At 49.6% G+C, this 17,284-nt stretch overlaps 1 protein-coding gene across 2 annotated transcripts in view; it reads left to right on the plus strand.

The window, feature by feature from the left end:
- SNTG2 (syntrophin gamma 2) overlaps positions 1 to 17,284 on the plus strand; it is a 180,309-nt gene that overhangs the window by 129,194 nt on the left and 33,831 nt on the right. For both annotated transcript variants that reach the window (XM_040495951.1, XM_040495950.1), the window contains 4 exons: positions 1,269 to 1,398; positions 3,073 to 3,111; positions 7,505 to 7,621; positions 15,554 to 15,625. In XM_040495951.1, the coding sequence (XP_040351885.1) occupies positions 1,269 to 1,398; positions 3,073 to 3,111; positions 7,505 to 7,621; positions 15,554 to 15,625 (358 nt within the window). The remainder of the gene's footprint in view (positions 1 to 1,268; positions 1,399 to 3,072; positions 3,112 to 7,504; positions 7,622 to 15,553; positions 15,626 to 17,284) is intronic.

A 17,284-nucleotide genomic window follows, 5' to 3' on the forward strand; every position in this document is an offset into this window, starting at 1 on the left:
GGTGTGCTGACCGGCCGTCCCCAGGTCCCCGGTGTGCTGACCGGCCGTCCCCAGGTCCCCGGTGTGCTGACAGGCCGTCCCCAGAAAACCTGGAAACGTTTCCTCTGCCCTCAGTCTCCCTCCTGCTGGTGCCCCCACCCCAGCGTCTCTTGCTTCTCAGAGCCTGTGGCAGGTTTCTTCCTTCTTTCTTCTGCCTGGTCTGTGGGTTGGGGGGACTCTGCCCACCCACCCAGTTCAAGTCCACTGTGTAGCCTCTCCGGCATTTCAGTTCTCATATCGTTAACTCCTCTAGATTCACTGGCTCTTCCATAGCGTCTGTCCCTTTGTTGGTTTTCTCCTGTGATGTGCTACAGTCATTGCATGTCTGTTTCTTCAATTTTTTTCAACGTTTGTTAATTTTTGGGAGACAGCGACAGAGCATGAGCATGGGAGGGGCAGAGAGAGGAGGAGACACAGAATCGGAGGCAGGCTCCAGGCTCCAAGCTGTCGGCACAGAGCTCGATGTGGGGCTGGAACCCACGGACCGCGAGATCATGACCTGAGCCGAAGTCGGCCGCTTGACCGACTGAGCCCCCCAGGTGCCCTGATATACATGGTTTTCTTAAGGAGACGTGAACGGAAGTGTCGATGACATTACCTTTCGTACGAGTTTCAGTAGTCCAGTGGAGCTGCACAGCCAAGCGCTCACTGGGCCGCGTAGACAACACAAATTCACATCCTCACGTTCCGGAGGCCAGATGTCCACGTCGGGCGCGTCACAGCCTCTTCCTGGCTTCTAGACGGCCGTCTTCTTGCTGTGTCCTCCAGGGTGGGGACGGAGCTCCAGCGTCTCTTCCCATAAGGACTCCGGTCCTGCAGGATCGGGGCTCAGCCCTCAAAACGTCACTCGATGTGTGTCGTAAGAGGCTGTCCACGTCGAGTAGCAATGGCGCCGCCATCATCGTGTCTTGAGCCTCAGATGCCACAATGGATGGTCTCTGGACGAACTTTACCAAGGATTCTGTAAAACGAGAACTCCCAAATTCCTAAAAGAGCAGGAGTTGTGTCCTCCACGAACGACTCTCGTGTTTCCTATTGATGCAGAAATGGTCTGTTAGTGATGGATCTCAAAGTTCTGAACTTAATTTTGATGAACTTACAAACTGGAGCAGGTTGGTCATGTCAGGGCGCTGTCACGTGTCTCCGCGTGTGGCTCTCGGCCGGGCCGGAGGCGCCGTGGACGACACTGTCTGCCTGGTGTGCACAGCGTGGCTCTCCCCTCCCTGCAGGTCCGGCGCGTTCCAGGTGCTGGCTGTGGACGGCGTCCGCACGGGAGTCCTGCAGTTTCACACGGCCCGGGAGAGCTCCGACTGGCTGAGGGCAGTGTCCGCGACCATCAGTGACCTGACGCTGGAGAGCGTGAGCACACGTCCCGTGACTTAGTGCTTTTGTGTTTAATCCACAGAAATAGAGATCTTTTAATTTATGATTAACTCTAAAATAGTGGGTTACGAGATTAAACAAGGAAATGTACTTTTTTCCAACATACCACATCTCTGACTGTAACCAGGTCGTGTTAAGTTGTCCAGATGCCTCCTGGCAGGAGAGTCTGGACCAGGTCAGACATTTGGATGCCCAGGGGCCGTTTCCCTCCCTGAGAGGACCTTCCTCTCTCAACTCCTGTCCCGCACAGACACAGATGTACTCATGTGCACATAATTTACGTATACTTTATCGATGTGATGTGGGGAACTTAATGGGGTTAAAGATGGAATTCGCCCTGTAACTTTATGAAAACAAGAGGCATATCCAAGCAAAAAGATTAGGTCCCAAATATTCAGAGAAAGTATCCAGGAGACAGTGCTTTCTCCTTGAGCAATCTGTTTGATGTTCAAAGTCAATATGAAATTAAAAAATTAAAAGTAAAACAAAATGGGCTGGGAGTTAAAATCCAACTAAGTAGTAAGTTCCCACGGGAACCACGGTGTGCTGGCAGTGGGCTGTGGCCAGAGCTGTGGACACTCACGGAAGGACTCACTCCTGGTCAGACGTGGCCTTGACTTGCCCAGTGACTGCGTTTGCATCCTGAGGCCAGCCTCTGTGCTGGAGGGAGCAGTGGAGGGCCAGTGGGGCCAGCGCTGGGGCTGCCACTGCAGCAACACGTGCACAGCGCCCCCCCCCCCCGGCCCCCGCCGCCCCTCTTTGGCCACACACACTGCCTTGTTCTGAAGCTACTGGACAGGTTGACCGAGCACATTGGGAGACTCGGGAAGGAGCGATGTGTTCGATTTCCATTTTGCAGACCTCACGGCTTCTTTCTCCAGTCAGATAAGGAGCCTCTGTAAGCCCTTAGTTTTCAGGCTCGACATTTTGAATTCCAAAGTTATCTGGACGGATAAAAAGAAAGGAGAAAGCAGACAGCTGGTGGTAGATTGGTATTTGCAGGCGTGCATGTGACCGTGAGTGTCCCTCAGTTCTGGGTGAGTTTTACACATCCCAGCCGGTAGGCAGAGCAGAGGGGAGGAAGCCGGAAATGTGGATCTGAAGTCACATTCCGAGCGTGTGTGCTATTATCCGGGATCTCCACTTCCTCACCGGTAAAGTTTGGAGATAGTACCACCTTGCGGGATTCCTGGGGGCGTGGGGGAGAATGTGTGTGATGTGAAACCCTAAGATCGTTAGAGCAGAAAGTGTCTTCCCCACTTTTTTCAGATATTGAAATTCAAGTATCTGTGGTCCCGTAGCTTCACTCACACAAGATGCTGATATTTGAAAAAGAACAGCTTCAGTATGCTAATACTGTTTTTTGCGAGTATTGTTTTTTGCGAGTTTTGTTTTTTGCTAGTTTTGTTTTTTGCTAGTAGTTTCTTGCTACTATTGTTTTTTGCTAATATTGTTTTTTTCTCGTTGTGGGAACTGCTGCTGTACATTTGTACGTAGTCTGGTTTTTAGGTTAGAAATACATCATAAAAGAAACTTGTTCCCAAGGACCCTTCCCGCGGCTAGTTAATTTCAGTTGCCAGTTCGACAGGCGAAGAAATGATGGCGTTAATATTCTTGTCATAGTGACTTCTCACTTCCCTCTCTTCACAGATGAAAATGGTGAATGAGAGCTGTTCTCCTTGTGACCAGGTAGGGCTTGTGTTTTTCATGTTGGTCCTATAACAAGTCTCTACAGTAGCTTCTGGATTTGGAGCTTGATTTGGAAATCTGGGGAGGACGAGCAGACCGAAGTCAGGGGTCCTTCCCCCAGTATCAGCTCCACCAAACTGCTCAGTTTTAGCGGAAACAGCTTTGGAGGGGCTTCTGGTCCCCGGTGCCACGTTATAACCGAGCTGTCGGCACGTGCTCTGAGGAAGTGCGATTAAACTGCTGTGTCAGTGTGAGTATTTAAGCCGAGAGGGTTTTCCCTGCGTGATCTGAGCGCGGTGTAATTTTCCTAGAGAACGTCCTCACTTGGAGGGCCTTGCCCCGGGGCGGCCTCTGGCCAGCAGGAATTACGGCAGGTGCGTGGGAACAGCACTCCCGGGGCCCCGGGCTCGCCTGCAGGGCCGCGTCGTGGGGAGTCAACACCTCCTTCCTTCGCAGGGCTGGGTGCTGCCCCCTGCTCAGGGCCCTCACTCGCTCGGTCTGCGAGCACCTCAAATGACCCATCACGCTCAACTAGTTTGAGCGCCAGGTGCCTGCACTGTGAAGCCACAAAGTCACTGGCTCTTTCTGGAAACGTCACAGTTGAAGCCGTCCCGTAAGGGCAGACTTTTTATTCACTGCCCATCAGTCTTCTGATTTGCCTCTCTCAGGTTTGAGGTGCAGAAAACCGAGAAGAGTGAGCTCAGTTTGCTTTAAGTAGCGCCCACACACGCTCTAGATGGTGCTCGCGATCAGGCGTGGGCGCAGGGTGGGGGCACTCGTCCGTCTGTGCCGGTCCGTGTTTGCTGCACGAGAGGGACAGTTAGGCCTGTGTCTAAGTCAATCCACGAGTGCACGTTTTGTAATTAGAAAAGAAACTCTAGGGGCACCTGGGTGGCCCAGTCGGTTGAGCATCCAACTTCGGCTCAGGTCATGACCTTGCAGTTCATGGGTTCGAGCCCCGTGTCGGGCTCTGTGCTGACAGCTCAGAGCCTGGAGCCTGCTTCGGATTCTGTCTCCCTCTCTCTGCCCCTCCCCTGCTCGCACTCTATCTCTCAAAAGTAAACAAACATCAAAGGAAGGAAGGAAGGAAGGAAGGAAAAGAAAGAAAGAAAGAAAGAAAAAAAGAAAGGAAGGAAAGAAGGAAAGAAAGGAAACTCTAAGGAAAGCTGCTCTAAATGTAACTTCTTTTTCTTGTACCATTTTTCTGAATACACGATCATCTGTTCTGCCTTAGGGAGCTGAAGGAGGGCGGTGAGCTGTTAATGGGTGATAGTTCCACAGATGCCTTCAAATTCATCCAGGATTCATTTCGTAGTCCTGTACAGAAAATACCGTTTTCTCAGTCTGCGCTGTGTTTCTAACGTGGAGGCTCTTGTGGACTCTTCCACTGAGGGCAGAGCTCCCCTGTCCACACGTAAAGCGTGTCTTCTCCAGGCTGGGGGTGGGGGGGGAGGGGGGAACCGACCAATCGGTTCTGCTCTCTCCTGGAATAATTTACCGTTCTGAAATTGGATCTCAAAATTAGCAAAATGTCTGTGGAATTGTTTTTATGGTAAATCAGAGACTCTCTCGAGACCACAGGAGAGAGGGATGGTCCGGGTGGTGACCCAGAACTCAGCTTTTCAGTCGTTCGGTGGGGACCCTCCCCGGGACCCTGCTGACAGGTCACTGCGGTCAGGGCTGTGCACACGTGGGCACGCGCAGCGTGTGGCTTTGACGGGGCTTGAACTTACCGTGCTTGGAGGAACGCACTGGCCTTTCAGGATGTACCTGTGTCTCCTGGCATGTGAGGAAGAGCTCGGTTCTGGGATTCAGAACACGCTGTGTTTCACTCTGAAAATCGGGAGTCACAGCAGAAAATCAGGAACCAGTTCAGGGAAACTTCAAGCCATCCGAGGAGCAAAACTCCCGATGCTGAGAGCACTAGGTAGTTACGGCTCAGGGACCTCGAGGCAGTGGGGTAATCGTGCTCTGCTTGGTCTTAGCAGGATGTTGTCACACGCTAAGCCACGCCAGTGTGATGCCAGTGTCCCTAACACCTGGGTTCTAATCCCAAGTAATCCCTTCGCTGGTGACATACTTTGGCCAAATTAACATCTCAGCCAGTTTTCTCTCCCATAAGATAAGCAAGCGGTAACGGGAAATCTAAAGACTTTTTCTAACCTCAAAATTTCTTTATTACTTTGAACTTTTTTTAATGTTTGTTTATTTTGAGAGAGAGAGAGAGAGAGAGCGCGCGCGCGCGCGCACACACACACACACACACACACACACACACACGCACGAGTGGGGGAGGGGCAGAGAGAGGGAGACACAGACCCTGAAGCCAGCTCCAGGCTCCGAGCTGTCAGCACAGAGCCCGACGCGGGGCTTGAACCCACAAACTGGGAGACCTTGGCCTGCCATCCAGGCGCCTCTGAACTCTTTTTCCCCTCGGGGGCTCAAATTAGTTCATTTGGAAGGAAATATTAGAGACGAGCTTTACCGTGTGGACTTTCTGAAGAGCTACCCCTGCCTTGTCTCAGTGTGCTTTGGGTACAGATTATCTCACTTGTGCTCCAAAAACTAAACATTTTGTATGTATTATAGGAGTTTAGATTTGTGATGTTGGGCCCTTAGGAACGAGAAGGCATGCTTTTTTTCATTCTGAACCGTTAATTCCTGGTTTTGGTATGTAGAAAAAACATACTATTTGGTTAAATACTTTTAAAAGTAAACGTATTTGGGGATTACTGCAATTTGCATGAACAACTACAAGACAGAATTGGCAGATCACACAGAAAACCCAGCACAGACGATTTTAGGCCCACGTTCAGCGAGTGAGATAGCTGTAGATGTTGCCATCCAAACAGAGGCGGGTCCTTCCAGGATGCCGGCCAGCCTGAAAACAACACGCGTGCCTTTAAAATGGTCCCGGGCGAACCCAAACACGCGCTCCCTGCTAAAACAACAAGCAGTTCTGTACATTTCCAAACTACATTTTTTCTAGAAAACCTGAGGTAAAGGGAAATGTGGATGCCTGGCTCGTCAAACCCAAAAGAAACCTAAGTATCTCAGATAATGTGGGCATTTTCTGTGTAAAGGGCCAACCTACAGCGTCGTCTCACGAACACTTACCTAATTATCTTGACTCGGTCAAGTGAAAAAAAAGGCTTTCCTATAGAAATGGAATCAGAAGAGATAAATGAAAATGTGCTCATTTATTATAATGAATGGTTATGTCCTCTTAATGTAATTTACAGTGACATAATCAGGTAGGTGTTCCTAAAATTATACGTTTCTTGGAACACATAATAAGCCATTAGAAAATTCATAATGTAAAGAATAATATTAGCTACCCTTGAAATTATTTATGAACTACATATACCCAAAAAACATTCACAAAGCAGGCAACGTTTCTAATAATAGCTAAGCTGTAACTTATTTCTTTGCTAATTAATCGAGGCGGAATTAAAATACATACGGAGTTTCATTAAGTTCACATCCAATTTATAGATGTTTCAGATTAACAATCTGGTTTTTAAACATTTCTTTTTGTAAAACTTCATCTGGCATCTTGACCTAGGACGTCTTTCACCGGCCGTAAGAGTGAAAGCTGTCAGGAATTTGTCACATAAACCGCAGAAGCGGAGAGGACCTACCTGAGCCCTGGCTGGGCGCCCCAGTGAGCCCCAGGGCACCGCCTTGAAGCGGCTCGTAGGACGGTTTTATTTCGTAAGGTTTCCTGGCATGTCTGTGGTAATTCACTCTTCGTTTTACTTACACGTGAAGCTGCTTTAAACACTTACTTTTTTTTGTAAACATGGCAAAAGGAGGAAATTAAAATGAAATTACTACAAAATATGTGTCACATCAAAATTTGGGGTAAGACTCAGGGACTTCAGCTTAACATTAGTTTGTGTTCATGCACTGAACACTTAGGTTAAATCACTGCTTCCGTCAGCTTTTTGGATCCTATTCTGACTTGTTACGGCTTGCACACAAAATGCCAGTCGTAAGAGTCAAATATCGTTGTCTTCTCTTCACTCTCGTCAGGAAGTGGAACGGTAAAGAAACAGTCACCTTTCCCACGTGCGTCAGCTCCGTGCAAACTCATGGACGAATCCGAAATCCTAGCCCCTGAGAGGATGTGATTTAATACTGTGTTTTTAAAGATGCGTGGAAGGCACAACTCGGCCTCAGGCGAGGGGTCCGGTGGTGCCCAGACGCGCACACGGAGCCCGGCAGGTGCAGAGCCCCGGGGCTGCCCCGGGACACTACCTTTCACATCCGTCTGCTTGATCAGGGTTAGGACACCTGCTGGTTCTGGGCGTGCCCGTCTCTGCCGCTTCCAGCCCTGCGACCGTGTCCGCTGCGAAGGCTTTGCTTTAATTACACAGGCTTTCTTTTGCAGGTTGTGCACATGGGCTGGGTCAGGGAGAGACTCGAAGGCACCAGCTCCCATGAGACCTTCAGATCCAAGTTCTTGGCCCTGAAAGGCTCTTTGCTGTATGTTTTCAGCACCGCTCCGGTAAGGACGCCTTGACGTTCCGCGGGCAAGGGGTTGCTGATGAGAAGCAGCGATGGGATCCAGTGTTCGCGGGAGGCCAGGGCGGCCCCTCCCGCTCACACCCCCTCCCCGGCCTGGAGGTGGGGGCACAGAGCCCGTCTGTTATGTGGTCGGAGAACCCAGAGACGAAACAGAACAGGTCATGAAACTTTAAAAGTTCCTCTTTCCTTCACATCCCCCAAGTTTTGTGAAAATAACCAAACAGCCTGATTCAGCAGGGCCCCTCGTAGAAACCTGACGCTAAATGCCATAGTTTGCAATTTTGTTTTCAAATTAGCACCGACAACGCCTTTCTCCCTGAGCGAACCGGGTACATAACGTGTGCCCTGCCTCGGGTATCAGTCAAAGCAGCTTCTGTGGGCATCAGGACCAGGAACCACAGGACCTGGGAGGTTCAGGCGTCCAGAACTTTGGATGCGCTGTGTGCAGTGTCGATGGAACTTTCTGCCGTTGAAAGTAAATAACGGGTTTCCTTCCTCTTAAGGCTGGGCCGTGTCCCATTGTGCACACACACCACACTTTCTCTGCCCACCGGGTGATGGACCTTGAATTGTGTCCGTGTGCGGCTGTTGTGAATAGCACTGGATGGAAATTTGAGTGTGTGGACGCCCGGATTTCATTTCCTTTGCACAAATACCGAATCACGTGGTAGCTCCAGGTTTGATGCTTTGAGGACCCTCCGCACTGTTGTCAGTGGTGGCCCTGCTAGCTCACATTCACCAACAGTGCACGCGGCTCCCTTTCTGCACGTTCCCGCCAGCACCCAGTCTTTGTCTTGGGGGGGGGGCGGTCCGTGGTGGGAAGACAGTGTCGTGGGTGGAGCCCCACCTCCAAACGCATCGGGCCGCGTACGTTAAATTTGTGTTCTTGTTGGATGGCGATCATATCCCAAGAAAGTGGTTTTAAAAAAATAAAGAATAATGAAAGGGCAGAATCACATTTTACCTCCAGGCATCAAGACAATAATGCAAGTTTTCACTAATCAATATAGTTTTTTTAATGAGCTTTTTAATTGGGAATAATTTTAGATTTACCGAAAGTCGCATGTGTGGTATGGAGAGTTGTGGGTCCCAGTTTCCCCAAAGGTTGGCACCAAATGTGACTGTGGTCCCTTTGCTGAAAGTGAAACTGGACAGTGGTCCCTCCTGGTAACTAAACCAGACAGACACTGCTGTCCTCACCAGCCTGTCCACTGACGCTCTTCCTGTCCCCCGACCCCCCCCCCCCCCCCAGGACACCGGCTTGGGTGTAGCTGCACGTGTTTTGTTAAACCAACAATGCTGTGAATTTACTGAGGCCGAAGGGTTTTCTGAATTAAAAAAAAAAAAATCGTAGAATTCTACTCAGAACAAATGTACTAATGTTTTTTAGCATTTGTTGCTAAACATCCATTCTCTGGGTTTGGACAAGGGTGCAGTGATGCGCGTCCACCATTACGGCATCCTACAGAGTGGTTTCGCTGTCCTGAACATCCTCTGTGCCCAACCCCCGCCCGTCCTGTGGCCCAAAACCACCGATCATTTACTGTCTCCGTGGGTTCCCCTTATCCAGGTTGTCCTGTGGTTGGAATCTTAGTGCGTGGCCTTTTCGCGTTGGCTTCCCTCACTCAGTAACATCTGAGATTCCTCCTCGTCTTTTCGTGGCTTGTAGCTCATGTATTTTTAGTGCAGAATGAGATTCCGTTGTCTGGATGGACCACAGTTTATTTTTCCGTCACCTACTGAAGGGCATCTTGGTTACTTCCGAGCTTAGCAGTTACGAATAAAGCTGCTGTAAACATCCACGTGCGGGTTTCCACGTGGACGTAAGTTCTCACCTCCTTTGACTGAATTCCAAGGAGTGTGATCGCTGGACCGTCTGGTGTTTAGTTTTGTGAGGAGGCTCCACACTGTCTTCCAGAGGGGCCGCACCGTTCTGCGTCGCGACCTGCCGTGAGTGGGCGTTCCTGCCCCACGTCCTTGCCAGCACCTGCCGTTGTCGGGGATCTGGATTGTGGCTATTCTCACGGGTGTGCAGTGGGACCCCGTGTGGTTTTAACTGGCGTTTCGCGGAAGACGAGTGAGGCATCTGCTGCCTTTGTCTCATCTCTGGGGAGGCATCTGTTGAGGTCTTTGGCCTATTTTTTACTCAGGTTGTTCGCTAACTGTTGAGTTTTAAGAGTTCTTTGTATGTTTTGGGTAACAGTCCTTTCTTGGATGTGTCTTTGGCAAATATTTTCTCCCAGTCTGTGGCTCGTCCTCTCTCTTTGTCTTTCTCAGAGCAGTGTTTTTAACCTTAATGGAGTCCAGCTCATTGGTTCTTCCCTTCATGGATACCATCTGTGGTGTTGGATCGAAAAGGTCATCATCACCCCCAAGGTCACCTAGGTGTCCCCGATGTTATGTTTTAGGAGTCTTACATTTTGCATTTTGATTCTGACTATGATTCTGAGCTTTTCGTCAGGCGTGTAAGGTCTGGGTCGAGATTGATTATTTTGCACACGGACGTCCCCTTGTTCCCCAGTCACTTGATGAAAGACGGTCTAGGCTCTGTTCTGTTTTCTTTGCTCCCTTGTGAACCGTCAGTGACTATATGGGATTAGGAGCTCTCTCTGATCCATTGATCTGTGTGGCTCTAAACCACCTGCGGTGAATGCTGTAGCTTTGTAGTAAGTCTTGAAGTTGGTTGGTGTCAGTTTTCCAACCTTTCTCCCTCAATATCAGGCTGCCTGTCGGGATCCTTTGCCTCCATATGCATATGAAGGTTAGAACGTCTGCATCCACAAAGTAACGTCCTGGGAATGGCTAGGCTGAGTTCTCACGGAAGTTACTTTCTTTTTTTTTTTTTTTTTTTTTTTAACATTTTTTATTTATTTTTGGACAGAGAGAGACAGAGCATGAACAGGGGAGGGGCAGAGAGAGAGGGAGACACAGAATCGGAAACAGGCTCCAGGCTCCGAGCCATCAGCCCAGAGCCCGACGCGGGGCTCGAACTCACGGACCGCGAGATCGTGACCTGGCTGAAGTCGGACGCTTAACCGACTGCGCCACCCAGGCGCCCCGGAAGTTACTTTCTTAACAGACACGATGTTCTGGGTAAAAACGGCCGCGATACGAGGTCCTGTGATGATGTCTCAGTCCCTCGTGAGTCTGAGCCTCCGGACTCTGAGCCTCCCCAACGTTCTCTGGTTTATCTACCCCCTTCTGTGGGGCAGGGTGGGTGGGGGACTGGACTTGGGATGTCCCTTCCCCTGGGTAGGGAGGTTCTGATGAAACCCCACCAGATTCTGGTCTGGCTGACCAGCCTCCCCGAGGGCAGGCTCCCCTGTGCAGGGCTGGGCTCTGGGACATTTCAAACGTCTCTGAAGGGACTTTCCCCGGTGTTTTCTCTGGGAACCTGGTTGAGCTCCTGCAGGTAAATCTCACACTGTTGGGGGGTCTCCCCCACCCTGTGACTGGGTTGCCCTGCAGTTTTTAACTCTCAGCAGCTCGCTAATGACAGGCCAGATTTTCCCGCCCGCCCTGGTGCCCGCCGTGGACTCCACACCTCCTGACCTGTATCGGGGCCATGGTGCACCCTGTGTCCTCCCCTGTGGCTCTCACAGATCTGCGAAGAGTCTGTTGAGGTTCTCACTTGTTACTTCGGAGCAGGGACTTCCAAGGTCCTCGTGCACAAGCAGAAACATGTTTACTTTTTAAATAGAAAAAAATCAAACTCTCCCATCACTTAATGGTATTATGCTTGTTTGAACAAACCGTTTTCATGCATTATCCCAAATAATAAAAGCATATTTTTAAGTGGGGACTCGGAAGATTTTATAAGACGACGAAGAAGTTTTAGTCTGAAAAACCCCAGGGAAAGAGTGGTTTGGTAGAATAAGTTGTGCATTATAATCACTGGCTGTGGGACCAGGTGTGTTATTCCCCCTTCATTCGATAGTCTGCTCGCTTTGGGGACAGGGACAGCAGACGGCAGCCGCCGCCCCCTCCCCCCCGCAGGGTCACTGTGAGCCCCGAGAGACCGCACCTACGTGTTCGTAGACGTGTTTGAAGACGCCAGAGCCTTTAAAGTTAACAGGTGGACTTTGGTATTGGTACTCGGCAAGTCTCGTTGTGAAAGCAGTACCCAGAATATGGCAAGGGAATCTGACCTCGGTGTTGGCAGGTATTTCGGTCCGGCCGGGGCTTGTATCCTGCAGCCGATCACAGTGTCTACTTTGCCCAAATCTGTAACAACCCTATGTTACGTGTGCAGCATCTGTACACGGTGACTTATGCTCTGGTGGCAGAAGACACGAGACGACCACTGGTCACGCCCCACACACCTCCGGGCCGGTTACCCGCCCCGGCCCCCAGGCAGCGCAGTGAGCACTGCCGTGTTCCGCACGGACGCTGAGCAGAGGGGGGATGGGGGCACAGGAGAGAGACGATCTCTCCGACTCGATAAACGAGGACCCTCTTGGGAGAGCAGGGTCCAGGGGAGGTGAATTCGCAGATGCCCCCCCCCAGTCGCTGTCGCTGTCCCGTGAGAAAGTCCCGTATTCAAGGACGGCTTCTGAGCTTCATCAGGTCGGGCCAAAGGAATGATGTTGAAGCAGAGGAGGGAAAAGAAAGGCAGAAAGTGGAAGAGAGGCGCAGAGGGGGCGTCCGCAGCTTCCGGCTCAAGGTCCTGCCCGTAGGAGGCAGAGCCCAGGGGCGGGGGCTGGCCCGGCCGCAGGCCCTCCTAGGTGCTCACACGGGCCGACGAAAGCCAGGATTGTTCTCATCGCTGTGCTCTCCTTCCAGCCAGCAGGTTATTTCTGACTTGCAAGTTGGCATCTGAGAAAACGTGAGCAACGTGTTTTCAAAAATCATTAAAATGTGTTAATAACAGTCATGAAGTCAATTTTACAGCATCGTACAGCATTAACGTATAAATTATGTAGCAGTTCCTTACGAATATGCAGGGAATAGTAGAAGCAACTTTAAGAATGTCAATTAGGCAAATGTATTCTATCATTTAAAAATTTTTACCTGGAAAGAAAGAACTCATTTGAAGGTTTGTAGATTGAAGAAACACTAGATAATTGTGTGTCTGATACAGAATTATTCTGTGTCCCCTCTGAGGCTACCCGGTAGGTGTTCCCCAATAAGATTAAAGGACACCAAGATATTACATTTACAGCCTAAAGTTTCTGCTACATTCCAAGTCAGATGTGGCCGGAGGAAACAAACTGTCAACTCTCAGGACTTGGGAAAAGCATCAGTGGCCTGGGGTTACAGACCTTCACGCTTTTCTTCCACGTTGCAAAGGCTGGTTAGTTCCATTTTGTTGCCTGCTGGCTGGAAACGCTGAGATTTCATCGTGGATCATTTTTCCCTTTCTTGATTTCTGAGTCGCCAGGAAGGAGCGTAAGAATCAGGGGATCACATCTCATTCCCGTCCAGGGAAGTATTTCTCCGGAGACAGGCAGGCACGGTGACGGCTCCGAGTGTCACTCCACATCCCTCCCTTCCTATCAGAGGGCCTTGTCCCTCCTGAGAGGCAGGGAAGATCCTTCAGCTGGGTCCGTCCACCTGAGGGCCTCCGAAATCAGCAGGTTACGTTGTGGAGCATCTGGTTCGCAAAGCAAGGAGTTCTGACTGAATAGGCGTCTGCTCCGGTCCCCACCGCCTGTCTGTCTGCCTTTCCTTTTAAAAGGGGTTAGGCTTGTAACCCTTGGATTATTTTCTTAAGACATCATCACAACAGGGTCATTGCCTGCACATATTTTTTTAAGTTTATTTATTTATTTTGAGAGAGAGAGAACAAGCCCACACCAGCGGTGCGGATGGGCAGACAGAGCGGGAGAGAGAGAATCTCAAGAACGTTCCATGCTCAGCGTGGAGCCGGACGTGGGGCTCGGTCCCTCAACCCTGGGATCATGGCCTGAGCTGAAACCACGAGTTGGACCCTCAACCAGCCGAGCCCCCCCAGGTGCCCCACCTGGGCGTATTTTTGAGACAAGATTCTGATCTGACCAGTCTGTGGTGGGTCCTGAGGTTCCCAGGTGATGGCAAGGCTGCTGGTTCCCATGGCCTCAGTAGTAAATTTACTCAAATGTAAAATCAGGATCTCTGAGCCCCTTCCCACACTGGCTAAGTCTGAATCACCCCCCACGGGGCCAGGAACCTGCTTCGAAGGTGACACCTGCCTGCATTCAGGGTTAGTTCACAACTCTAGGAATGTCCACTTCTGAGATTTCATCCATCACTCACCGCTGTCCCACAAACCTCCAAGGCTGAACTTTCTATTTCCCTTCTAATTATACAAATACACGTAGATGCCACCCATCTTGGTTTTCTTGGGGACAGCCACGTCCTAGATGGCCCCTGCCTGGGAGCTTGTTGGCTTTAGTGTTGGGTTGGTGCAGCCCAGATAGCGTCTAGAGTCGTAACTAATAAAATAGAAGGTGGAGGCAGCCCTGATGGGCATCACGAATATCCTGGAGATCATTTACATCAAGCGGAAGCTTAGGAGTACTTTGTGTTTGTGCTTTGGCTGAGCCAGAGAAGGGTTCACGTAGCAAAGCTTGACAACGGCCAACACGCGCACTGAACGAGTGTGCGTAGCCATGCCTGTTTACAGCAACAGGGGACTACTAAGGAAGGACACTCTGAATAATGTCATTTTTTTCTTTTTCACGGTTCTCCAAAAATAGGCAGCTTTGTTATAACTGGAAACATTAAAAATTGTGTCTGCCTTCATTGCTGCAGCCTAAATGCTCTACTTTGCCCCCAAATTACCTTCCAATTATGACTGTGATTGACCTTCCCACCTTTATATTTTACCATTTTCGTGTTCTGTTAATCACAGGAGCAATGACTTACTTACCTCTGGATCAGTTAATATGAAGTGGCAACATGCCAGTGTAATTTCACATCATTAACTATTCGGCGAAACATTCTCAGGTGATGGGCTCGAAATGCCTGATTACGTCCCAGTATTTATTTGGCGGAACAATTTCAAGAAGGTCACCAACTACGTACATCATGTACTTTCATTTCAAAGACACGGTGAACCTCTGAGTATTTTCATTCTTATTTGTGTGTTTAGAGGCTGCAAGGTAGCCACCGGGTAAGCAATCACAGTCAAAATTTGTTACAGTGTTGAGTATTTCAGATTTTTCTACACGAATTATTTTCATGTACAGCATGTAAGTGAACACGAATTGCAGTCCATAGAACACCATTCAAAAGTTGGACGATGTCTTCATTATTATTGCTAAAATGGTTGTGAAATGCAATCAGGCCAATCAAAAACATGTTCGATTAAATTGGCAAGTCAACAAATTTGTATTCGTTTCTGGAATGGAGCAGACTAGTGAGTTATCCTAAGTCTCAGGACTGGACACGCAGCACACTGTCACACACAAACTAGCCACCCTCTCAGTAAGCTCCCCAGACGGGACCGAAAATTGGTCCATAACATAATGTATGAGGAGTCCAGAATGAATTCTAAACCTGTGCCCAAGTGAGTGTAATAGATGAGCCCCTACGTTACCGACTTGTGCTGTGAGCACAAGTTCTCTGTCAAATCCCCTGCCACAGGCGAGGTTTGGTGTCCTACTGCCCTACTCATGGCGTAGAATTTAATTAAGGTAAAGACACGTTGACTCCATTGCTGTAAATGTTTAAGTTTATCCAACTGAAAGTAACCCAACAAGCATGCTTGTTTTTGTGTCTACTTTAAAATTCTTCCCAGCTTTATGAGGTATAATTAACAAATAAAATTGTAAATAGTTAAAGTGGACAACATGATGGTTTGATGTATGTGCACGTGTGAAATGATTCCCACAGCTGAGCTAATGAGCACATCCATTACCTCACATAGTTGCCTTTTTTTTTAAACAAGAGAATGTTTATGATTTATGTATATATCTTATATTTCTTGCAGGTAAGCACATTAGACTGGGTACGGGCAGAAAAAACCTACAACCTCTGTGAGGTACTATTTAAACTTCACAAGGTAGGTATCCTTTGCACGTGAGATGCACTCATGGAAGTAAGATGTGCCTTTGGGTTTAAGAGTCCATTGAGATAGTAAGATAACCTGAAAAATCTTCTGTATTCATAACACTTCCCCATCCTGAAACTTGCCATCCTGCTGTTCACGCAGATGAATGGATGGATGGATGGATGGATGGATGGATGGATGGGTTGGTGGGTGGGTAGATGGATGGATCAAAGGAAGGAAGGAAGGAAGGAAGGATGAGTTGGTTGGGTGGATGGATGGATGGATGGATAGGAAGGAAGGATGCATGGATGCATGGATGGATGGATGGATGGATGGATGGATGGATGGATGAGTTGGTGGGTGGGTGGATGGATGGAAGGAAGGAAGGATGCATGGTTGGACGGATTGGTGGATTGGTGGGTGAGTGGATGGGTGGGTGGACTGGTGGATCGATAGAGTGTGCACAAGTGTGTATGTGCACACATACTGGGGAGAGTGTTTTAGTCACTGCCTCTTACAGTAATATGTTCCAGGATCTTTGGTGTATTGTTGTCATTGCCATTGTTTTTAACAGGTCAGATACAAACCCCGGCTTCCCAGCTTTTCTTTTCAAAGTCTGGCCCAAGCGGACCAGAATGACTGATCAAATATTCCACGTCTATTAGAGGGAAAGTATTCACTGGCTAAGAAAGGGCAAAGTTTTACCAATAACATCCATCCCAAGCTTTCAGAATCACCCAGTTCCAAAGTAGCGAACCCATTGCCACGAAACAAGTTTTCCGTTTCTCCTGGGCTGACACCTCATCTGGGACTCATGAGGTCAGGGGTCGGGGTTTCCCGGGAGTGCTCTGTGCGACTCCTGCTTGCTTGCAGTTGTGATGCGTTGACATGTCGGAGAAGAAGACAACTGGGGATTTGAGTGGGGATTGCACCAGGCTACACCAGCCAGGAGACACGGGCGTCTCACGGATGGGCTTTTAGCAGACCTCAGGTCACACTGAATGATACAGAGGTTGGGAAGTGGAACCTGAAATGCAAAACCTGGTCACTGAGCGGCTCAGGGGACTCCGCCAGACGGGAAGAGGTCAGTCCCACCCCATCCCGGTGACCCGGAGGCGCCTGCTTTGGGCCCAGGGGTGCTCCCAGCTGTGACTTGTGCCCAGGCTTGGGGGGAGGCTTGTCTCTGGCCTCCTGCCCCTGCTCAGTGAGAAGCCAGGGCCGTCACCACCCATCACAGGGGAGGAGACACGGGAGGCGGTGCCCTCGGCCAGCTGTCCTGGACCTGCTGACGTCTGGCTGACCCACAGTCCACAGGCAGGAAATGAATGCACCCAGTGAATGTGCCATCGAGGGTCTGCTGTTGTGTGTGAAGCACGTGCTCTCGATGTAGACGGGGCTGACCCTACCACCTGAAATTTTACTTTGTTTCTTTATGCCTCAGTTTCCTTATCTGTAAAATGGGGTGATAATAACCTGTTGTCGTCTATATTTTATGACCTGCTGCAGGGTTGTGTTAATTGTGTGATGACCAAATGCCCCGGCCATAAGGAAGTGCTCACCGAACACGGCCTTTTTAGGGCATTTTTTTTTTTTAATTTTTTTTTCAACGTTTATTTATTTTTGGGACAGAGAGAGACAGAGCATGAACGGGGGAGGGGCAGAGAGAGAGGG

Source organism: Herpailurus yagouaroundi, unplaced genomic scaffold (assembly GCF_014898765.1).
Source record: "Herpailurus yagouaroundi ecotype Mexico unplaced genomic scaffold, PumYag 188, whole genome shotgun sequence".
Classification (NCBI taxonomy): domain Eukaryota; kingdom Metazoa; phylum Chordata; class Mammalia; order Carnivora; family Felidae; genus Herpailurus; species Herpailurus yagouaroundi.